The sequence below is a fragment of the Lagopus muta genome, chromosome 8, assembly GCF_023343835.1.
Source record: "Lagopus muta isolate bLagMut1 chromosome 8, bLagMut1 primary, whole genome shotgun sequence".
In the NCBI taxonomy this organism is placed as follows: domain Eukaryota; kingdom Metazoa; phylum Chordata; class Aves; order Galliformes; family Phasianidae; genus Lagopus; species Lagopus muta.
Genome location: NC_064440.1, coordinates 10,526,529 through 10,548,521, shown reverse-complemented (window position 1 = coordinate 10,548,521; position 21,993 = coordinate 10,526,529). Strand labels below are relative to the sequence as shown.

The 21,993-nt window shown below is 41.8% G+C and overlaps 1 protein-coding gene across 1 annotated transcript; it reads left to right on the top strand.

Annotated features, from left to right (window-relative positions):
• The first annotated feature begins 68 nt into the window (after positions 1-68).
• Positions 69-13,445, top strand: EAF2 (ELL associated factor 2). Its single transcript, XM_048953457.1, has 6 exons — positions 69-292; positions 1,694-1,788; positions 2,612-2,748; positions 3,495-3,640; positions 7,040-7,306; positions 12,580-13,445. The coding sequence occupies exons 1-6, from the start codon at positions 190-192 to the stop codon at positions 12,624-12,626; spliced, it is 795 nt and encodes a 264-aa protein (XP_048809414.1). The 5' UTR covers positions 69-189; the 3' UTR covers positions 12,627-13,445.
• The last annotated feature ends 8,548 nt before the right edge of the window (positions 13,446-21,993 follow it).

The window sequence follows — 21,993 nt, the reverse complement described above, 5'->3', positions numbered from 1 at the left end:
GGGCGGTGCCGAGCGGCACGTCGATGCGGGGGCGTGGCCTGAGGGTGTGGGCGTGGCCAGAGGCTGAGGGGCCGAGCGGGCGTGTCCGGCACGGCACCGCCCCCGCGGCGTGAGGGATGTGCGGTGGCGGCGGTAGCGGCGGGGGCCGCCCGGGCGGGTCATGGTGTGAGGTGTGCGGCGCGCGCCGCCATGAACGGGATGGCCCCGCCGCTCGTCGAGCCCAAGGAGCGGGTGCTGCAGCTGGGCGAGACCTTCGAGAAGCAGCCGCGCTGCGCCTTCCATACCGTGCGCTGTGAGCTGGGGGGCGTGTGGGGGGGCGGCAGGTGCCGGGCTCCAGGTGCCGGGCTCCAGGCTCCGGCTTGGCGCGGGGCCGGACCGAGAGGAGCTCACGCGGCCCGCGGCGCCTCCGTCCCTGGCTTGGAGGGGGGGGGGAAGGGCCCGGCCCGGGCGGCTCTGCCTGCAGCCGGGCGGTCCCCGCGCGCAGGGCTCGAGCTCTGCCCTCTCGCGCTTCGTTTTCAGGTGCCGAGCGCAATTCGGCATCAAAGGTTACGGGCGGCGTTCGTCGCGGCCGCTGCCCGGAGAGCCGTGCCCTCGCGGTAGCTCGGAGGCGGCCGCCCTGGGGCTGATACGAGGCCGGGCCGGCGGCTCCGAGCGCTGCCCCGTTCGCTCACGCGCTCCCCTCGGGGCCGCACGCCGGGAGGGGAGCGCGACGCGTGGGCAACTGTGCTGAAATGAGCCCTCGTTCTGAAACTGTGCCGGGTGCTTCTCACCATTCCCGCTTTTCGCTGACTGCGGTAATGTGATTATTTGTTCTGAAATCTGTTTTGAAATCTCTTTTCCTTTCCAACGAATGAGCCATAGGAACTGGAGCGCTCATCGCCGCTGCGCGCGGAGATCGCTCTGACACCTGAGGAGCTGGTTAGCAAATGACTGAAAGGGAGCGCAGCTGCCGGCTGCCGCTGAAGTTCAGAAGTCAGCTTATGGGCGCTGAAGTCTCTCGGTTTGAACTGCCCGCTGGCTGTAGCTTAAAGCAAATATCTCTCCTCGTTCCTGTTTGGAAGCTCTGGAACTGCTATGCTCGATTCTGCCAGCTCAGGGGATTCTGCAGCCCTGGGCTGTGAACATGGAGCGCTTCTCAGGGTCCCATAGCAAGGCTGTTCCCCAGCAGCACGCTGTGTGTGGGGCCCAAGACTCAAACCCACACGCGCTGCAGCACAAAGAATTTCCCCCTAACATCTCACAGCCCCCCAGGCGTGCTCCAACAGGTCTGTGCCCTTCTTTGCTGGGGGCCTCAGAGCTGAATGCTGGCTTCAGGTGGGGCCTCGCGAGAGCTGAGCAGAGAGGGACAATCACTTCCCAGGGGCTTTCAAAAGCTACTTATTGCCTTTCTGGAAGTATTTAATTGAAGTTATTTTCCTTTGAAGTCTAACGCATCCAGTCTCCTATCCTTTAGCACCTAACAATGCTTCCTAAATTTTATCTGAAAGGTGTTAACGTTTAAGCTGAATATGGAGAAAAGAGGCTTGTCTTTGAATTCTGCTAATTTACTGATCTGATCAGGGAACAGCAGGTGATACGCCAGCAAAAAAGGTCATGGCATAATAGTCTCCAGTGGAAATGATATTCAGAGCATGTCTAGGATTAGAAGGCTCCTGAAAAGTCCGGAAATAATCCAGTTTCATCTTATTTTTAGATGACTTTAAGCCTGCGTCTATTGATACCGCTTGTGAAGGAGACCTTGAAGTTGGCAAAGGTGAACAGGTGACAATAACACTGCCGAATATTGAGGTGAGGGGGATGGCTGAAGAGTGGCTGGCACATGGGATGGTATATTTTGCTGTTGTAGAATCACAGAACGTTTTGGATTGGAAGGGACTTAGTCTCTCTAGTTCCACCCACCTGCTGTGGATAGAGTCACCAACCATTAGATTAGGCTGCCTGGTGCCCCAACCAGCCTGGCCTTGGTCACCCCATAATTATCTCTTATGGTTTATTATCATAAAAATTTGTTGAATATAGGAGTATACAAAGTTTTAATGCTGCTTCAGAGCTGCTTGTGGAATTTTTAGAGTTCAAAACCAGTTGTTCTAATGTGTAAAACTGCAGATGATCTAAAGGTTAAACAGCTGTGCTGTAGCTTTAAGTGTATTCACTGAATTGGAAATAAGTTGTAGGATGACCCTGAAGTGTTGCATACGCTGAAAAGCTTTATGTGGATGTTGGCAGTGTGAGTTTCCCCTTGGTATTTACTGCAGTAGCACAGTTCTAAAGCAGGAAAGACTGGAAAGGGAAAATTTACTACCTGCCATGCTTTACTGCTCTGCTTATTGGTTACTGAAACCCCTTTTGGTAAAAGGAGTCCTACAGTAAATATGCTGTGATCTGGAAATAAGTTTGAAACCGATTAAATGCTAAAGATGGAATTCCCTTCAGTCAGTCACCAGCTGCTTTTGGTCATGGTTGAGTCTGATTTGAAATAACCAATAGCATTTCTCAAAGCTAGAAATGATTGCTTATAATGAATTTGTCATGTTTGTAATGGATTGTTTGCTGTTCTTAAGAAGAAAAAGTACTACCTAGTAACATTTGCTGGACTCTTCTGGTTTACCAGGGCTCCACTCCACCAGTGACAGTGTTCAAGGGCTCCAAGAAGCCTTACCTAAAGGAATGTATCTTAATTATCAATCATGACACTGGAGAATGTCGCCTAGAGAAACTCAGTAGCAACATCACTGTGAAGAAAATCAGGTGTGTAATTTACAAGATGAACAGCTGTCCTTATTCAGAAAATCTATTTGTTAGAGTTGAAATTGAGATATGCTTCAGCCCATTACTATTTTTATCATAACTTTGTATTTAGAAAGTCTCTGGTCTTGTTCAATAGAGTGAAAAGCCCGTGATCTCAACACACCAACTTTGCTTTGTGGCTTCTGAGTCTTAACCAGCAGAAATCATAGAAAAGTTGTTTTTCCTCTGCTTTATTTTAACTAAGAAGTGGCACATTGTTAAGAGGTGGCAACTACTATCTAAAGAATATAGGGGAGGGCAAATCTCTTTGGAAAGTACTTTGCATAATGTCTTCTGACTTCTAAATGAGAAAATAGACAAAATATCTGTTCTGGTTTCAGTTGTGGCTGTGACTTGTTTTTCCCATACCAAGTTTGTGTTCTTTTGTACTGCTGAACCTTCAGAACTTTCAGCAGTTATTAGTGAGAGATCTTCAGTAGCCAGATATTATAACAAGTCAACTAACAAAGAATACAAAACTTACTGGCAGTGTATTTAATATATATATATGTATTACATCCATATCTAATTATATGCTAATAAGATTAATTCATGTACCTGTAAGTGTAATTATGTTACTTAGGAAGATATGGCAAATAATTCCATAAGTTGAGGTATAGCATCCCCTGTATTCCTGTCTTCTGTCTGGTTTCTTCTATCTGGTATCCTGTCTTCTAAACAATGACAGTTTTCTTCTTTTTAAACAGAGCTGAAGGAAGCAGTAAGGTTCAGTCTCGTATAGAACAGCAACAGCAGCAAATCCGAAACTCAACTAAGACTCCAAACAACATTAAAAATTCCCCACCAAAAGACAAGATGTTTCCATCCTCCCCTATGGATGACATTGAACGAGGTAAGCTCCACTGCTTAGAAACTTTGCTCTTAACTAAGACTTTTTTTTAAGAGCAGAGTGTGTTTTAGTTTGAGATTGACTCCAGAAGTCTGATCTTGCAAGCACTTTACCCCCATGCTTTGGTTCAAGTGGTAGCAAAGCAGTATTTGAAACTTAACCTTAAAATCAGGTGAATCATTAGGCTTAATCTCACAAGTTATACTGCTTTTACTGATTTTTTTTTTTCTCATGCTGCTTCTTTAATCAAGCAGAAAGTAGACTGTATTGTGGTACTGCAACCAGCGTAGTCGTTTCCCATGTTGACACAACTGCTTCTTCAGAACTGTTTCTCTGTGTTCTGCAGACATGTAGTTTGCAGTGCATTACAACTCAATTTTTGAATTCCCAGATGAGACTTGTGAAAGGTGACATTCAAGCGGGGGGAAAAAATACAGCAAGTGCCTGCACAACTCATCTCTTGAACAGTGCTGTGTGCTGTGTTCTTGAGGCACTGGTTTGGTGAGACGTATTTTGTGTAGAGGCAGGCCTTACTACCTTTTGGAGGGCAGAGAAAATGGCAGGTGGTAATTACTTGCTACAGAAATACTGACAGGTGACAGTTTCAATCAGAGTTGATGTCTGTTTCCAAAGATGTTCTAAATTCCTTCAAATAGGATTTTCAGATGTCACTATGAAGATTTTTTTAAATTATTTTGGGTTTAAACTCTGACCAGAACTTTTTACACTACGGAACAGTATTAGAATAGAGCTGGGGTTGCAAAGACTAAGGAAAGCCTGAGTGCAGCAAATGAAATAATGCTTTTTCTTGGTGCTCTGTTGTTTTTGGGGAGTGGGAGTGTTGAACATATTGCAAGATACCTAAGTGGCTGCCAAAATACATCAAACTGTTTTGTACTGCCAGTCCAATTTTGAGTGCTACTTAAGAAAATGCAGAATAATTGAGGAACAGGGCTGGCTGGGACCTCTTAAGGTTATCCAGCCCATCCTTCTGTCCTGAAGTCAGATTTCTGATGATTTTTTTTACTACTTTTTTACTAAGTTCTCTGATGGTGGATTTTGAGTTCTCCTTGACAGTTTATTCAGGGCTTTGTTTTCCTTATGGTTTATATTCATCATTAAGTACAGGCCAGACTACTCTACTTTTTTAAGTAGCCCTTAATGTACTCAGAAAACTGCTGTGACTTGCTCATTCTTTCTTCAAAATGATGCCATCTGGTTCATTCTTTTGTAGAAGATTTCTAGATCTCTAATTCATTGTCACTCTCCTCTAGCTATCTTCCAACTACTTTAAAAATTTCCTGAAGTGTGGTGCCAAAAACCAGTTAGTGTTTCAGCTGAGGTTTTAGCCCTGCTGCTCTGAGCAAGAAGGCTGGCTTACTGGCACTTTCTTCATATGAGAAGACCAGATAGGATCTCATCTCAGCGTGATGCTTGTCAATTCTGCTGCAGCACGATACAGTAGAACTGTGTTTAGTGATCCACTGTAACAGGCTCTTCCAAAGTGTTGCCTGCTTAATCATTCCTCATCGTGTGGTTGTGTAACTGACTATTCCTGTTTAAGTACACTACTTTGAACTTGTTACTATCTTCATTTTCTGGGGCGGGAGGTAGGTCTCTCTTTATTCCTCCAATGTAGGTATAGCCCTTCTCCCTCTGTCTAAAAAGGCTTTTTTTTTAAATTCAGTTGTTTCAGAATTGAAGGCAAAGTTCTCATTCACCAGTGTTTGGTGCTGTTAACTTTTTAAAATTGGTAGTCATAGGTTAGAGCAGGGAGGAAGAGGCATTAAGTGCATAGAACTTGAGTGCTGTGTCTTGGTTAGCTTACAACCTCAGATGGGTGGCAGATCAGTCCCTGGCCTTCCTTCTCTAGAATTATTTTGAAGTATCATCTTGATCTTCTAGCTGCTTTTTAAATTTTGCCGTGGACTTTCTGGCTTATTTCTATGCTGATGTTGTGCTTGCCCTTAGCTGCAGGATGCTTCCAATTTTTTAACCTCTTTTTTTTTTTCTCCTTATGTTTGAGTCAGATAGCCAACGTGGTCTTTTAGTGTACTTTCTAATCTTCCTTGGCATTGAGTTAGTTTGCCCTTGCAGTCATAGCCATGCTATTTCAGGAACTGCCAGTTTTCCTGAGTGCCTTTTTTCCTTTAGGCTGGCCTTTGATAAGTTTGACTGGCCAAAACACCTTTTCCTTTGGTCTGACCTTTGACAATGAAGGATTGGAAGCATTCATGGAAGTTTGTGTTTAAGCTTATCCTTTTGTTCTCCCTTCTTGATTTGATTAAGTCTCAAACAATCTTTCTTTTTGATCACTTTCATCTTCAATATGTTCTTCCATACTAGATGAATGTGAAGTAAGATGAGCTACCTTCCTTACGTGCATTTCATGTCTGCCATATCAAAGCTGCTCCTGAAGTACTCCAAGTACTTGTAAGACCACCATAGCAAATGGCTGTTTAGTTACAACCTTGTGTGATGGTGAACTTTTGCCCTCTGGGTTACTCCTCAAGCTGATGCATAAGATCTCCATCCAGTGTGGTTAAGCAGAAGTCTGTTTCAGACTTCTCACTTCAGCAGCACCTCTTTTTTGCCCAATTATTATGTGTACTCTGCAAAGTTTAGTTTCCTCAGTGGTGAACTTTAGCTGTTATTTATCAAAAATGCAAACTTTGTAACACAATCTTTCCAGTCATACCATTCTAAATATTATATTCAGGTGAGTTATTTAGCCAAAAATACAAGATTAATTTGTTAACTTCAAGTCTTTCTTGTCTCCTTCTTGTTGCTCTAGCTTTTTTTCTTTTTTCTCCAAGTCTATAAGGAGAACAAGGCAAACAAGCAAACAAGGATTTGATGAAATGATCCTAATGTGAAACTGTAGATGGTTCCTTTGGACATTTTGTGTGTTTAACTTAATTTTGATCAAAATGTCACGTTGTCTGTGTGCATGTTGGTTGCATTGCTGAACTGCTGGAAGGTATTTCGAGTGCAGTTACTGACATTTTGCTGCTAACTTATGTGATTTTTAACTGCAGCTTTTAATCAGGGAAAGACATCTTCAGGGAGCTAGGGAAAACATAACACTAGCTAGTCACAGAAATTAAAGGTTATGTGGGATGCATTACCCTGTGGAATATGGGGTTCACTTTTGGGTTCACAGTTACCCTTGTTCTAAAGCTTGACTCGAAAGGGAAATACTGCCCAAGCTCTGGGAGTGGAAAGCCACATGACAAACCAGGTGTTTGCTTATACCCTTTTCTTTGTTCTCAGATTTTCTAATTTTTTTTCTCTCAGTAACATGTTGATTTGTGTACCTGATTTTTTTTTTTATCATGATTTTCTTTGTCCTTCTTATACATCAACTATGGTAATGCTAATTGAGAAACATATTTTTTGCAGAACTAAAAGCAGAAGCCAGCATCATGGACCAGCTGAGTAGTTCTGACAGTTCATCTGACTCCAAAAGTTCTTCCTCCTCCTCATCAAGCAGTGAAAATAGTTCCAGTGAGTCTGAAGATGAGGAAGCAAGGCCCTCTCTTCCAATGTCAATGCCATATCTGCAGCCACAGCCTGCCGTGTCTGCCATACCACATCAGGCTCTTCCTGACAAAGATGCCAGTCATAACAGATCCCAGGAGAACAGTGGTCATATGATGAATACACTACGTAAGTACAAAGACTGTTCTTTTCTTAGTATGCAATTCCAGACATCAAGATTCTGAAAGGAAACCATATTGTTTTCAAGTATGTCTCTGTTTTAATTAAAACTGTGGGAAGCAATGCTAAGGTTTGATTGTTCAGCCAAGGTCTGAATTAGATGCTAGACTAGAAGGCTTTCGGTCCCAAGAGGTACTAAATTAAAGCTGGTGCAGTTCTAAGCTGTTCTGGCTTCCTCCCAGTTCTATACGTTGAGACTGCAGAACAGCAATTTTGTAATGAAAGTAGTTGTACTTAAAGGGTACTTCCAAAACATGTAATTTCTTGGTCAGAACTATGGGAAAGATACCACACTGACAATACTTTGAATTACAGAAAAGATGGCATATTCTTAGCTACTTCAGTTACTGTTATTCATGGCACTGGCCCAGCTGGACAGCGTGGCAAAACTCTCCTCTGCATATAAGGAGGGCAGTTGTTTATTTTCAGGTGATACTGTCTTATTCCACCAATCCAACCAACTGAAAATGTTATTTAAGAGTAGCTGCTGCTGTGTTCTTCAACGAATGGTTGAAGAATTGCTGCACAACTTGGAATGTGTTGATGAGTGTCATCCAAGAAGGACATTTTGGTCAGAGGAGGGGGGAAAATCAGTAGGTAGAGTCTCAAGTTTGCTACCTAAATAAGCAGGAGCATTCAGACATTGGAGTTGTAAATGTTCAGCTGTTTGAAAACAAGTATGTTTTTTTAATTAGGTGTTTAACTGTAGGCTTACAATATGAAGAGATTTCTGTGAAACCCTACTGTACTGCCCAAGATCTTTAAGGCATATCATTTATGTGTAAACAGGTTCTATTGAAATTTCAGACTCTGGCAGGCCTACTTTTGTTTCAACACCTAATAGATAACATGAACAGGTTTGGTGATTGTTTTTTTGTTTTGTTTTTTTTTTTTTGTAGCAAGTATTTAAATATTTAAGTATCTGTGGTTACTTTGTTATCGGAGATGAGATCAGATGGATAAGTCTTGTGACTTCATGTGCCAAGAACTAAATGCTGTCTGCATTTTACTGTCAATGTAGAAAACAACATCTTTGTAATTTGTGTGACTTCAAAAGGTGCCATTTATTTCAACCCTCATTCACAAATGAGATTTACCATTCTTGGTGCTTTATTTAAAGCTCCTATGAAAATGTGGTGAAGCTCTTCCTCCTTGACAGAATCCCAGCTGGCCAAACTTCCACTGAGAAACACTCTAAAGAGTACAGGTGGCTAACTCTACTAGTTCCAACAATCATAGTGAGAAAATGCTGCTTGAAACATGACAACATCAAAGCCATTGCAGAGGAAGTTGATGACTTAATGCCTGAGAACTATGTAGACAGGTGAAACCTTCTGTTTTGTAGCATCAAGCCTCAGGCTTAACTAGCTTGCGTAGCTATTTAGCTGAGCTCTAAATTGGAGAGACCTGAATTTGACGGAAGGCTTTCTTGGTAGATAAGAAATTAGCTGGATGATCACAGCCAGAGTTGTGGCCAGCAGCTCTTTGTTCAAGTGGAGACCAGTGACAAGTAATGTTCCTCAGGTATTGATATTAAGACTGATGCTGTTTAACATTTGTCAGTGTCATGGACAGTGGGATCAAGTGCACTCTTGGCAAGTTTGCTGATGATGCCAAGCTGCGTGGTGCAGTCAACACCCTGAAGAGAAGGGATGCCATCCAGAATGACCTTGACAGGCTTTTGTGGTAGGCTTGTGAAAACCTCATGAAGTTCTGCATGTTGATCAATGTAATCTCCAGCACAAACACAGGCTGGGTGGAGAACGCACTGAAAGCAGTCCTGAGGAGAAGTACTTGTGGATGTTAGAATCATAGAATATCCTAAGTTAGAAGGTACCTATAAGGATTATTTAATCTAACTCCTGGCTCTAGGCAAGGCCTCAAAAAATCAGACTGCCAGAGAGTGTTATCCAGACACTTCTTGAACTCTGTGAAGCTCAGTGCCAAGACAGCTTCCCTGGGCAGGATGTTCCAGTGTCTGAACACCTCATGGTGAAGAACCTTTCCTGATATCTAACCTGAATATCCCTTTGCCACTTCATGCTGCTACTTTGGGGCCTATCCTTGGTCACCACGAAGAGGAGATCAGTGTCTGCCCTTCCTCTTCTGCTCTTAAGAAAGCTGTAGGCTGTGATGAGGTCTCCCCTCAGTTTCCTCTTTTGTAGGCTGAGCAGGTTGCCCGGAGAAGCTGTGGATGTCCTGTCCCTGAAGATATTCAAGGTCAGCTTAGATGGGGACTTGAGCAGTATGATCTGGTGGGTGGCAGTCATGCCCTGTGCAGAGGAATTGGAACTGCCTGATCTTTAAACTCCTTTCCAACCTGATTCTGTGAGGATCCCAGTTCTATTTAATTCTTGATTCCATAGCTCACTTGAGTACCGTTAATGTTTGAAATACACTGCAACTAGACAAAGATTAAGAAAGTCATTTTGAAGTAGAACGTGTTTCCTCCAGCTCCTTTGGTGAAGAAATTTGGCAGGAGAGGGTAAATAACAGTGAAACCTGGAGACGCTAAATGAATAGCACGTGGTTCTAGCTTGAGTGGCAGGATTTCTCTGTTGGGGTCCTGCACAGTCATTTCTTCCACCTCGAATGTTTTTCAAAAATAAAACACTGAAGCAACAAATGTCAGCACAAACAAATAGTTTGCTTGTCTAATCCTGTTTTGAGGTTTGATCATGCATGTGCGTGACTAGTTTTGTGTGCCTCTGCAGAATCAAGGCTGTGATTAGTAATTCGTGAAGTTTTCTTTGGCTTGCTGACTGCAGGCAGAAGTTTGGGGACAGGGTTAAAGAGAGGTTTCATCTTAGGTGTATAAATCATACAGTTGAGGTTTTGTGGAACTTGGAAGGCAGGAGCATGGTAACAAAATACTTCTATCAGAAATAATTGACCTTCTCAGGAATCAAGAGCTCAAAGCTGCCTCCTTAACCTCAGCAGCAAGGCTCACATCCTGCTTCTTTCTCTTTCTCCCTTCAGAAGCTGATCTAAGCTCGCAACTTGCCTTATGACAAAGCTTGTAAGTGCTGACACTAGTTAATCTCTTTACAAATATTTGAACATATGTTGCTTTATGTTTACTTGCTTAGCATAACTCTCATTTACGAAGTCTAATTTTCTAGGAAAAATCAGTACACTGGCTATACTGGGGCAGTATCTCGTGTGTTTGACTTTCAACCCAGCTTCAGTTGTCTAGATTCTTTTTTGTGCTGGTACAGCAGCCAGTCATGAAATACTTTTCCTTGTATTTGTTTGGTGTTGGTGAACCAACTATGATCTATGAAGCGCAGATGCTCTTATGAGTTTCCCTGTCCCAAATAACTTCTTGCATGAATTCAAATGTATTATAGCCACAGATCTGAAAGTTTAGGAAGTGTCATGGTTTGCAGGTTAATCTATTTCATTTGTTTAATGTTACTGGTAAGCACTGGCACTGTGGAAGACTGAATTCCCCATTTTTCTCCCACTTTATTACTGTCTGCACCAGTACGACTGACTGTAGATGGTTCTTCAGAGTCCTGATGAATGAAGCTTCCGTTCTTGCACAAACCTATCCAAAAACTACTAACTCTAGTCTCCGTTATTTTGCCATCTTTCTGATGGCAAAATCCTTTTAGAGGCAGAGTTAGAAAGATGGGCCAGAGAGTTTTCCCTGAAATATATCCAAATGTATTACTTGTGACTTTGGAACTTGGAGTCCTTGCTTTTCCCATCTGCTGGTTTTCACAAGCGTTGGTATTTCTGGCTGGTGTTATTCAGTTTGTGTAATTTCTATTAACTGTGTTGAAATAACTTCTGAAGGCTGCAGGAATCATTATTTGGAAGGTTATCTTCTTGTTCTTACTGCAGCCATCTCTCCAAGTAGGTAGTGCATAATAGGATTCAGATTTCCAAAAACTCTTTGATTGTTTTCCTTTGAGTGATAAATGCTTGAGTTTAATTTGCTAATGCCATAATGAAATATTGTTTTTCAGGTTAATATATTGTGCTGAATAATTTCTGACAGATTACATTTTCTTTAAAAATTGCTTTTTAAACATTATAAATGATGTGGCTGTAAATATTCTCTTTAGAATTGGAGAAATGACTACAACAGTACTTTAAAGGTTGCTGAAAATATCCATCTGTGCTATTCTTGTCTTATATAAACAGTGTTTTCTGCTTTGTTGCAGAGAATCCTATACCACGCTTCCTAAGCTGTAGTGATGACATAGTGGAAAATAGAGGAAGGCTAAATGCAGCCATGTTAAAGATGTCAGCATTCTAGCAAAAATGTTATGCCTCATGACAAAACATATGATCTGAGTGTCTTGCTGGTTTTACCCTATTGAGGTTACTCTTATCTATCTGCCAAAGTGATCTGTGGAGGGTGAAAGAACGTGAAAATACTGTGCCTACTGTGTTTCAGTCATTCTCTGTGCTTTTTAGTTCATTTCTGAACAATGTGAGAGATGCATTTTTAATTTTTTATGGCTGTTTGGCAACAGAGGTGTGAAGAAAATCATACTAGCTGGAAGAAATTCTTAATAAAAAAAAATGGGGTGCTGCTGATATGGCACCGATCCTTTATAACACACTGCTGCATTTGTTTTTGTTGTTAGTGTTCTCTGATTCCTTCCCTCCCATTCCATAAGCTTATGGACATTCATTGCAAGCACCGTGTAGTCTCTGTTCTTAATTTCCCATTTTGAAATACATATATAGCTTCCAAATTAAAGTGCTGTGTGAAATTGCTTTTGATGGTTTGTTTGTTCACTTTGTTCCAAAACCTGTTTGAAATAGTAGGTCACTGATACATCTTTAAAAGGTACATCAAAGGACTGCTGTTCTTGATTGAGACATGGCTTTGTTTTCAAGTACAGCTGAGTGCATTCAAATGTTGATTGAGAAGAAAAAAGCCCTACAACTTGTTTTTCACTAAACTGCATTTGCTAGCAGCTTTCCCATTTATGAAGCATGAAAATGTGGGTGGCAAAGATAGGTGTCAGCTGTTGTGATCTTGTAATAGTAAATGCTTTCATGACTAATAAGCTAATGGCTCTCCTGCTAAGATTTTAAAATTGCAGAAATGTGGTCTCTGTGGTTCTGTCACAGAAGAGTTGGCTTCTTTGCTTACGTAGAAACTAATATCAAGTGGGTTGTGAGCCTTGAATTGGGAAAGGGGAAAATCTTGAAAGAGATTTCCTTGAAGATGACTAATATGATGACTCTGTCTCTTTTAGGAAATGACTTGCAGCTGAGTGAATCTGGAAGCGATAGTGATGACTGAACAAATCTTTGGCCTTAATGTATCACCTTCTTTTTTTTTTTTGCTAAATACGTCTTAGCATCTGTTTTGCACTAAGATTAGATTACCAGAGACTGGAATGAATGTCCTTAATTTTTGATAATAAAGGCATCCTAATTTTCTACTGACACATCGAGTCCACAATACGGCAGCGCTGGTATATTGTCAGTGCTATGGTTATGTGTTTACCTTTCAAATTACTGTATTTACAGTAAAATTGTGTATGATCTGATTTTAATTGTTTTGCCTCAGCCACCTGTGTTACTTGAAAATGATTTGTAACAGATTTGTAACAGCTAGCTACTTTATATAAATAGTTATAGGATGGAGAAATTTCTGATATTTATGGAGGCAAGTTTCCTTTCTATCATTTAAATGTTGGATGCTGATCTCACAGCTTAAACTTGGAGGGTATAAAAGGGAGAGTAACTTAATGAGGTCTGCTGTGTCAGCAATGCTTTTTGTTCAGTTCACAGATTACACCTTTAAGGAAACTGCTGAATCATGTGGTCCACTTGCGCAGTTACAGTTTACAATTGTTCAACACATTGCTGAATTCCTAATTTCATTGTTTTATAGGACTTTATATTCTGAGCCTCAAGATTCCTGAGGGAACTTGTCTATTCTCTGCCTTTTTTATGCAACTTGAATAGGCTGGTCTTTTTACAACCTTTTTGTATCTAAATTTAGATAACTGCAGAGACAGCAAGGAATTTTCTTCATTTAATTCTGTAACGGAAATCAAAAACTTTCTTTGTAGGGGTATAAAAGTAATTTAATAAAGCAATATTTATCATTTTATTGTCTGTTCCTGTTTTCACCTTCTACTTACTGTAGTTGTGCCATTGAAAGGATGATGCCATTTTCCTGCTTTCTATTTCTTTATAACTAATATGTAATCTCCATCCAGCATGCAAGACCTGTGCATTTGTTGTTTTTGTATGCATTGAGGCAGCAAAGCTCTTAAGAGAGTATTGTAAGTTTACAGCAATGCCAGGGACAGGTGAACATATGTAAGAGATTGCATCCAAATGCAGTTGCTAAACCATACTGTACTAGAGAAGAAAAGGTGTCTGCTTAGCTCTCTGCCCCCAGACTATGGCACTTGGCTGTGATCTACACCAGATAACAGCTTTCTAGCGTTTCGCCTTTCTAAAGATGGGATCATAAGACAAAACAGTTTTCTGCTTATACTAAAAGTAAAAAACAAAAACAACAAAAAAAAACCCTCATGTTAATGACTGTGATTAAACAGATCTTTGAGAAGAAAAGGTTAATGAGCAATTTTAAGATAGGATGCAATGTAAATGAAGACTTTTTCAAAGGTATTGAGCTCTCTGATGAGCTATAGTGCTTGCTGTCAGAACTTTAGCAGGCTACTTTGTTCATGGCTCCTGCTGCTGGTGAGGTTTCTATGATGATGGGAGGACCTGAGCTGTTACTGCTAATCTGTAATTGTATTAAAGCAGTGTCCTAAAATGCAATGTCCTCTTTTTGGCTTCCCCACACCCCACCACACCCCTAATGGTTTCCATCAAAGCCTCCCTTCAGGCCAATGCTAATTTTTCTGGTTTTTGTTTTTTTTCTGAAGAAACGTGCATTTAGGGCATATGGGATTGAGCAGCTGTATGGCAATGCTGACTAGGCTAGGATCCAAATTATGGGTAAGTGTTTACATTTCTAAATTATAATCATTCATCCTTCAGAGGAAAATGAACAACAGAAAACCACTGCAAGTGCAGCCTGCTTGTGTTTGATGTATAATTGTATTCACATGTACACGGGTGCTTAAATATAGCTCTGCAGGTAAAGCAGCTTTCCAAGTTCTTGAGTCTCAGGACTGTAACTAAGCCTGCACTATCTTTAGGTTTTGATCTTCGTGTTAGAAACTGTCTAGAACGGGAAGAGCCCTCATTAAGCTTTTGTACATCACTTAGTATAGAGTGGTTAGAGGTGAGTCAGTCACACCCCAGTATAAATATGTGACTTAAATGGGTGTATTCTGTCAAATGCACAGTCGTGATAATTCATGAAAGGCTCCCTTTAAATATCAGCCCAGGAGATAAGATTCTGGAACAGAGTTCCTATTGAGATAAGTGGAAAAAGATAACAGACCTTGAATGTGTGAAGAAAATGGTGTTATGTGCTGGATGCAGTTCAAACGTATGCAGAATCGCTCCCCTTCTCTATGCTAGTGTCAGGCTTTGGCAAGCAACCTGAAGAGCTTGCTTGGATCTTTTGTTCTACAGAGGAGATTGGCTTGGGCCTCATTTGTGACCTTCTTGGGGCATTTGCTCCTCTGACTCGCTTTGTGTGCTCTCCTGAGCAGGCTGAGCTACCTGTGACTCTTCCTTGTGTTACCAAATGGCAGAAGTGAGAAAGTGGTTGCACTGAGATCTGGAAGCATAAGAGGTATTCTTGCAGCAGGAAAACAGTTTAGGGCTTTTTTGGTCTTGCATTTTATTTATTTATTTTTTTTCCATAGGCCCTGACTTGAAAATTCTTTTCTTCTCCTTTGAAGTCATTTTTATTTCTGTTGCATTAACTAGTGATGAATGAAATCATTGTCTGCAACACTGTCCCTACAACCTCTGAAAGCCTCTTTCAAAATAGTCTTCTGAAATGCATATGGTTCCATCTCCTTGCTTTTGGCAGTTTTGTCTCTACATCCAGAGATACGCAGCATGTATGTGTGCATGCATCTCTAAAGAATGGATACGTCAGAAGAGTAAGTGCAGTTTTTATAGGTACCTAACTAAGCCACTGTGTGTGTTTGGGATTTGAGGAATATTTGCATGTCACTCGCACTGATAAATGAAAAATGTCTGCCAGTGCAACAGGAAACTGAATTTGGTCTGCCTTATGGCTACTGCAGAAACAGCCCACCTGAGCCTTCCTCTCCTCATGGCACCTGATATGTGCACAGTTTTTCTAGTAACTGCTTCTGGTCACAGTATTCAACTGTAGTAAGTTCTGATATGGTGATAATATATACTTGCTAATTGCAGCTACGTTGCCTGACAGCTTCCAGTTTTCTTAAGATCCCTGTCCTGCTCTTGTTTTCCATGAACCCTGCCTTGGGGCAGTGGGACAGGCTAAGGTGATCTCTTTTGGACAGCCTTGACATTGCTCTATTCCACAGCTTACATTGAGATTGCCATTTACTTGTAGTTTTACATCTATCTGTAATTCTCTCTTGAGATCCTTGCCGCAGTGCTACAGCGTGCCCTTAGGAAGCTCTTACAAACATGAGGCTCTGTGTAATGTCCATGCAGCTGCGTGGTAAGCAATGATCTTGTTTCCTGAATAATCTTCAGAAATTATTTTGCTGTCCAAGCAGGAACTACTCCAGTTATTCCATCAGAATTTTTAGATCAATGTTTATTACTTTATTACATAACTATTTTGGAGGGAAATGGAAGATAGCTTTTTTTTTTAGAATAAGTGGCTTTAATGAGTTGCTCCTGTGCTAACAGACTGAATCATCTTGAGAAAGGAGCAACAGTATTTCTAAGAGTTATTATTTGTCGAGTCTTTCATGAGTGGTTTCTGATGAACAGATCAACTCAGACAGTAGTTTGCTTAGGTTTGGGCCATAGAAGCATTTCTTCATTTCTGGTCAACACTTCCAATTTTCTTTGCAATTTTTATACAAATGTTTCTGAGAACATCCTTCTTAAACAGTGCAATGAGGACACCTAGGATGGGCAAAAATGAAGTGTCAAGAGAAGGAAGGAGATCAACATGGCTTACAGTGGTTCCAAGCCTGAAAGCTTGCCTTCATGTCGATTCCTTCCCTCGCCGTTTTTTTGAAGTCATTCAACTAACCTTGCAAGGACGTAGGGATGGTCTGGCAGGATGTGGGGCTCAAATCAGCTTTTTGCAATGATGTAAAATTAAGAATGAAGGAGAGAGTTTTGAAAAAGGGGTTTTGCAATTTCTTAAAATCTACGTTTCTGCTTTTTGGAGGAGATAAGGGAAATGAAAAAAAGAAGGTGGAGGTGTACTGAAATGAGAAGTGTGAAATAATGGGTTCTTCCCCTGTTTAGACTTCAAGCTTAGATAAGGGGGCAGTCATCCATACCCAACCAAATCTGAAACGTGGAAGGGGGGACCAAAAGATCTGTCTTCACAAATCTTCATCTATTGTTCTGCCCCATTAAATGAACTTATGGTGACAAGGTCACCTGATTGCTAATTGGGTAGCAGTTTTGTCCCAAGTAATCCTGGTTGTCCCTGCTTAGGAATAATGCACAATGACCTGGGTATTTGAAGGCAGCTCTCTGCTTACCAGTTACCTGTGTGCAGGAATGGACTGAGCTGGTGGAAGCTCTAAAAGAATGTTACTGTAACTTCTACTTCACAATTTCCATGCTCTGGTGGTGAAGAAAAGCTCCTGAATGTCAGACAGCTCTCAGAGTTTGTGTCAGCAGGAAGAGCTATTCAGTTCCTAAGAAGGTATACCAACTTTATGCAGGGTTTTCATAAGAAACTTTGCTACATCTGCGGTAGTGAAGGGTCTGGCCTGTTAGGACAGCAAAGATTTGGGCTATAGTTGTTTCTGTGGTTTTCTGAATCCATAGAAGAAATTAGTGTGTTCTCAGATTTTTCCTTCTCTGAAAAGCAAATCCTTCTGCTGTGGTAAGGAAGGAATGGAGGTTAAGGCAAAGATGAAGGAGCCTTTCATTCGACAGAGAAAGCTTTGTTGATGTCCAACACAGATCTGGTGGGTTAGCCACAGAGACCTCTCCTGACTTGCTTTAAACAGGGGCCCTTGTTACAGAACCTGTTTTCCATCTCTCATCTTCCATATGCTGTCTTCTCTGTGCAGCTTGGTTTGTCTCCTGAAAATTCATAGCTATCTTGTTCTCATAAGTGTGCATATACACAACAGGGGATTGTCTCCCTATGGGAGATGAGGTCGACTTCATGCTGTTGTTTAAAGTTTAAAAGCAGAGTGTCTTAAAAAGGTAATTAAGGTCCAGCAGCAACGTAAACTGTTCTTTAATCTCTTTAGTTTCACTTCCCAAGCTGTGCATCTTGTTCTACCAGTTTCCATGCTCTTGCAAAACAGTTGCACAATGATTTCCTCTGAACAACCAGCAGAATGAAGCTTGAGCTCACCTCTCTTTGGATGCACCTTTTCTGAGATCCGTGATGTATTGAGTTTCCAGCAAACTTTGCAACCTCTCCCTCCTTTCCTGCATCTTTCAGTTGCCACAACTTTTACAGTAAATACTCATGGACATCCTCATACACAGTTCTCATAGAGACATGGGAGATGATGCAGCCTGAAATGCCAAATCACCTCTTAACTGATTTCCTTGCTACTTTTGACTCACTACAACTGACAATGCATGGAAAAAAAAAAGATCTTAGCTTTCACCACAGGCTTAACCCAAATATTTACAGTAGTGTTACAGAATCCCCCAGTGCTCATTGAAGCCAACGGCATTTTAAAGGCCAATGTCTGATTGAGATTTCCCCTTCAAATTGAGAGGTTTTGTGCCAGTTTGTGGTTCTGTTGAAATGATGAGATAATAGAAACAGGTGATTCATTTACTAGACTGTAGACTGTGACACAGGTGAAGCCAGGCTGGATATCACATTAGTTCACAGTAACACCAGCATCTCTACACATGGGTACACCTACCCCCATGGCAAAAAGCTGTTCTCATCAGAACAATGGATAGGAACAAGAGCAGCACTGCAAGAGGTGACACTTGTCAGAGCATTAGGGTCAGACTGACTACAGATGATTTGGGAATTAGCAACTCCTGAAGCAACTCTTCTCGGAAGATTTGCATGCCTGCGATCCCCTCCCATTGCAGGGTGGAACATCTCCCACTCCTGTTCTGCATGATAACCCCCCCCTTCTTTTTTTTCTTTACCCTCCCTTTTTCCCTGTGCAAAAATTACCAATAGAAGCAGTTAACATTTCATAAATACTGTTTAAAAAAATAAGTAATGGTCATAAGAAAAATGATTGTCAAATGTGACCTGAATGTGGGTGGGGAAAAATTCCACATAGATTAGAAGCTACTTGTGTTCCTCACATGCTTGAGCTACTTTTCCTCTTACAAATACGGCCAGGCTTTGCTTAGTAACCTTCACCCAGATACAGTATTTCTCAAGGAGACTGATGATCAGTGGCTGTGGCTATGTTTAGCTGAGGATGCAAGACGGTTAATCTATTTAAGAAGTTCTTGCTGCAATGACTGTATTTTAGAAAGTGCCACCTGGAAGGAGTGTGCTGAGCTTAGTGGGGACTTTTTATCCCCGTTCATTTGTAAAACAAAATGACTGCTCAAAGCTGAGAACTCTCCTTGCTATTGTACTTTCCATTTGACTCCCTCCTGGTGATGAAGCAACAGCTACTCACAGGTGATAATTGAAGTCCCCGAGAGAGAAACTAGTTAACGTTTTAATAATGTCTTAGCTATATTTATAATTCTGTAGAGAGACTCTGAGCTGAGTGAGCCAAAGAAGCCACCACATTACATCAGAGCCTTTGATCCAAACGACCTCTGTTCTGGAAACCAGAAGTGCTTATGCTGCATAAATCTCTCTAAATCCACCAAAAATATGTGTGAGGTTGTCTGCGCTATGCTGGAGAACAGTCATGGTCGGGTGACTTCAGCTGCTGTTAAATCTCTGCAACACGAGGCTGGTAATCAGATAGTTCATCAGATGTGTCTGATGGTGCTGGTGACCTTATGCTTCCTGGAACATGAAGAGCAGCCCCCATACAGGTACGCTGGTTGTTGGAAGTGCAGAGATGCAGATGTTTCCCTGCAGCTTGTGAACTTTCTGGGTCTTATCATCAGCTCACACCGTACGGAGACCTCCTGCAGGAGCTGCAAGAGCCTGCCTCACAGCTGTCTATTCTTCCCTTGTACTTCTTTGACAAGGAGGAGGGGCAGTCCCAATGGTAAACTTGTTTTCCAAGCTAAATGAAAACTGTAATTTCAAGTGTACTTGCCTTGGCACCTCTCACAGCTTTCCAGTTTACAGGGATAGTGGCAGGGTGCTTGGCAGGGAAGGAAATACTTTGGTCATCCCATAATAAGGTGAGGTGACTGTTCAAGGCTGAATAATTGCTCAGCAGTAGGAATCCTTGCTGCCTGACCCTGCTCATGTGACAAAACCACACAATGTAACACCCTGTGCTGCTACAGCTCTCCCAAACTGGAACATGCCACTGTTGCAGTGAATTAGGCCACCGTGTTTCACAGGCTTCTCCTCCGCCTTAAACTCCTAAGGGAGGTGAATGCTGGACAAATCGTGAGCATTGCTCATGGTTTCTTTCAACATCTTTCCTCTTATGCTCCACTCTCAGCCATGTGCAGCACTCGACCTTCTACACATACAGCTATGAGCTCAGGGAGGCTGGACAACCCCTAGCTGTTCCTGACATGAAACACCAACCACCCCAGGAAGCAGCTGCTGCAGGTAGACTGAGGAGATGCCCTGAAAGAACAGCGGATTCCTCATTATGGGCAGCAGAAGTAGCACGTGGTTTCCTCATCTCTTTTCATGGAAGAGAGTATTTAGGTTTGTATTCATTGTATGGGCAGGTGATAATATACCCATTCCCTGCTCTGCAGAAACCTCCTTAGCCTGCTTTCACGGAGCAGAGCACTGAAATTCTTTCCATTCACCTTTCCACTGCAGCAGCAGCCAGAGCTGCCATCTTACTACCAAAACAATCTTCATTGGCCAAAGGACCAAGACTACCTCAAAGTTGGAAGGGATCTCAAAAACCACCTAGTTTCAGCCCTCCACCATGGGCAGAGACACCTTCCACAAGACAAGTTTGCCCAAAGCACCATCCATCCTGGTTTTGAAAATCTCCAGGCGTTCTCTGGACAACCTGTGTCAGTGCTTCACCACCCTTATGGAAAATAATTTATTCCTTTTTTTTCTATTCCAAATCTTCCATCTTTCACTTTAAACCCTCAGCCTCTTGTCCTGTGGCTGCACTGCCTGATAAATGTCCCTCTCCAGCTTTCTCACAGGCCTTCCTCACACTTTCTGCTCCATTTGGTTCAATAGTATTTTAAGCCATTGCTGCTGTACCCCTTCTGGCAAAAAAAAAAAAAAAAAAAAAAAAAAAAAAAAAAGAAAGAAAAAAGAAAAGTCCTGTGTTTCTAAAGGTGCCGCTTTCAAAACATAAAGACAGAGCATCTCAGAAGAGAGCCAAGCTGGGGGAATCATAGTGGATAGTCCTTTTCACTTACAGACTGAGTTAGTCACATGTTCAAGCTCCCAGTCCTGTCAGGGCATAGATTAACCAGCTGCATGGTCTCCCAGCCTCCAGCATTACCAGTTCATGAGAAAAAAGCACCAAACGCAAAGGTTTGAGTCACAAACAACGGGTGGGTGAGCGGGATTAGGTGGGGCTGTGCTGACTAACCCATGCCAGCAGCAGGCAAATATTGCTCCTATTTTGTCCTGAAGCAAATGAACCTGGCTGTGCTGATGCTCTGGATGGTGTTGGAAGGGGCTGCTGGTGCAGAAATGTCTGAACTCTGATCGCCGGCCGCCTGACTGAATGGTGTGTCTGTCATGGGTTGGCAGGGAGTCATCACAAAATCAGCCTACCTACAGTACAAAGCAAAGCTGGGATATATTGTTGCTACTGCTATATGTGGCGTAGATGAGCTGAATCCCTTCAGGCAGAGACAATTTATCTCTGGCACAAAATGATTCATTAGAAGCTGTTTCAAATAGTGTCTTTGTATTGATAAGGTGTGTCCTGATGAATTTGTCAAGGCCATCATTTTATTGTACTTTGTAATCTGATTTGTAAAGCTGTACATAGAATTAATGATAGTTTAATTGTCTATCTCTAGGGATTAGCAGAAAGATTCTTGTGACTAGAATCTTGGTCCCACCTTCAGTATTTCTAATTCTTAAACAACAAAACAACTGGAAATTACAACAATGTTTTTTTTTAAACAATGTTACAACAACGTTTTCTCAAATGTCTTTTGAGGCTTTCAGGATGTAGTATAATTAAGAATTTAATTGTGAAGCCAGGTAAGGATAGCATAAGATTTGTCTCCAGTCATAACTCTGCTTACTCCAGACTACAGAGTGATGGCTATTTTGTTAGTTACAGCAGGGCCAAAGTAACTCTTCAGAGATGCAAGTTTAAGGCTGTCAGGGTGTATTTAGCAGTAAAACAGCTTACCTGTTCAGTCACAATGGCAAAAAAGCATAAACATGAAAGTGTGGCTTCTTATCACACGCAACATGTGTGAGTGGGGTCTGAGACCTGGCTGCTTTGAATTCCCAGAAATTAGCTGATAATTTTCTAGCAGTGTTAAGATAAAACCATGGGCTT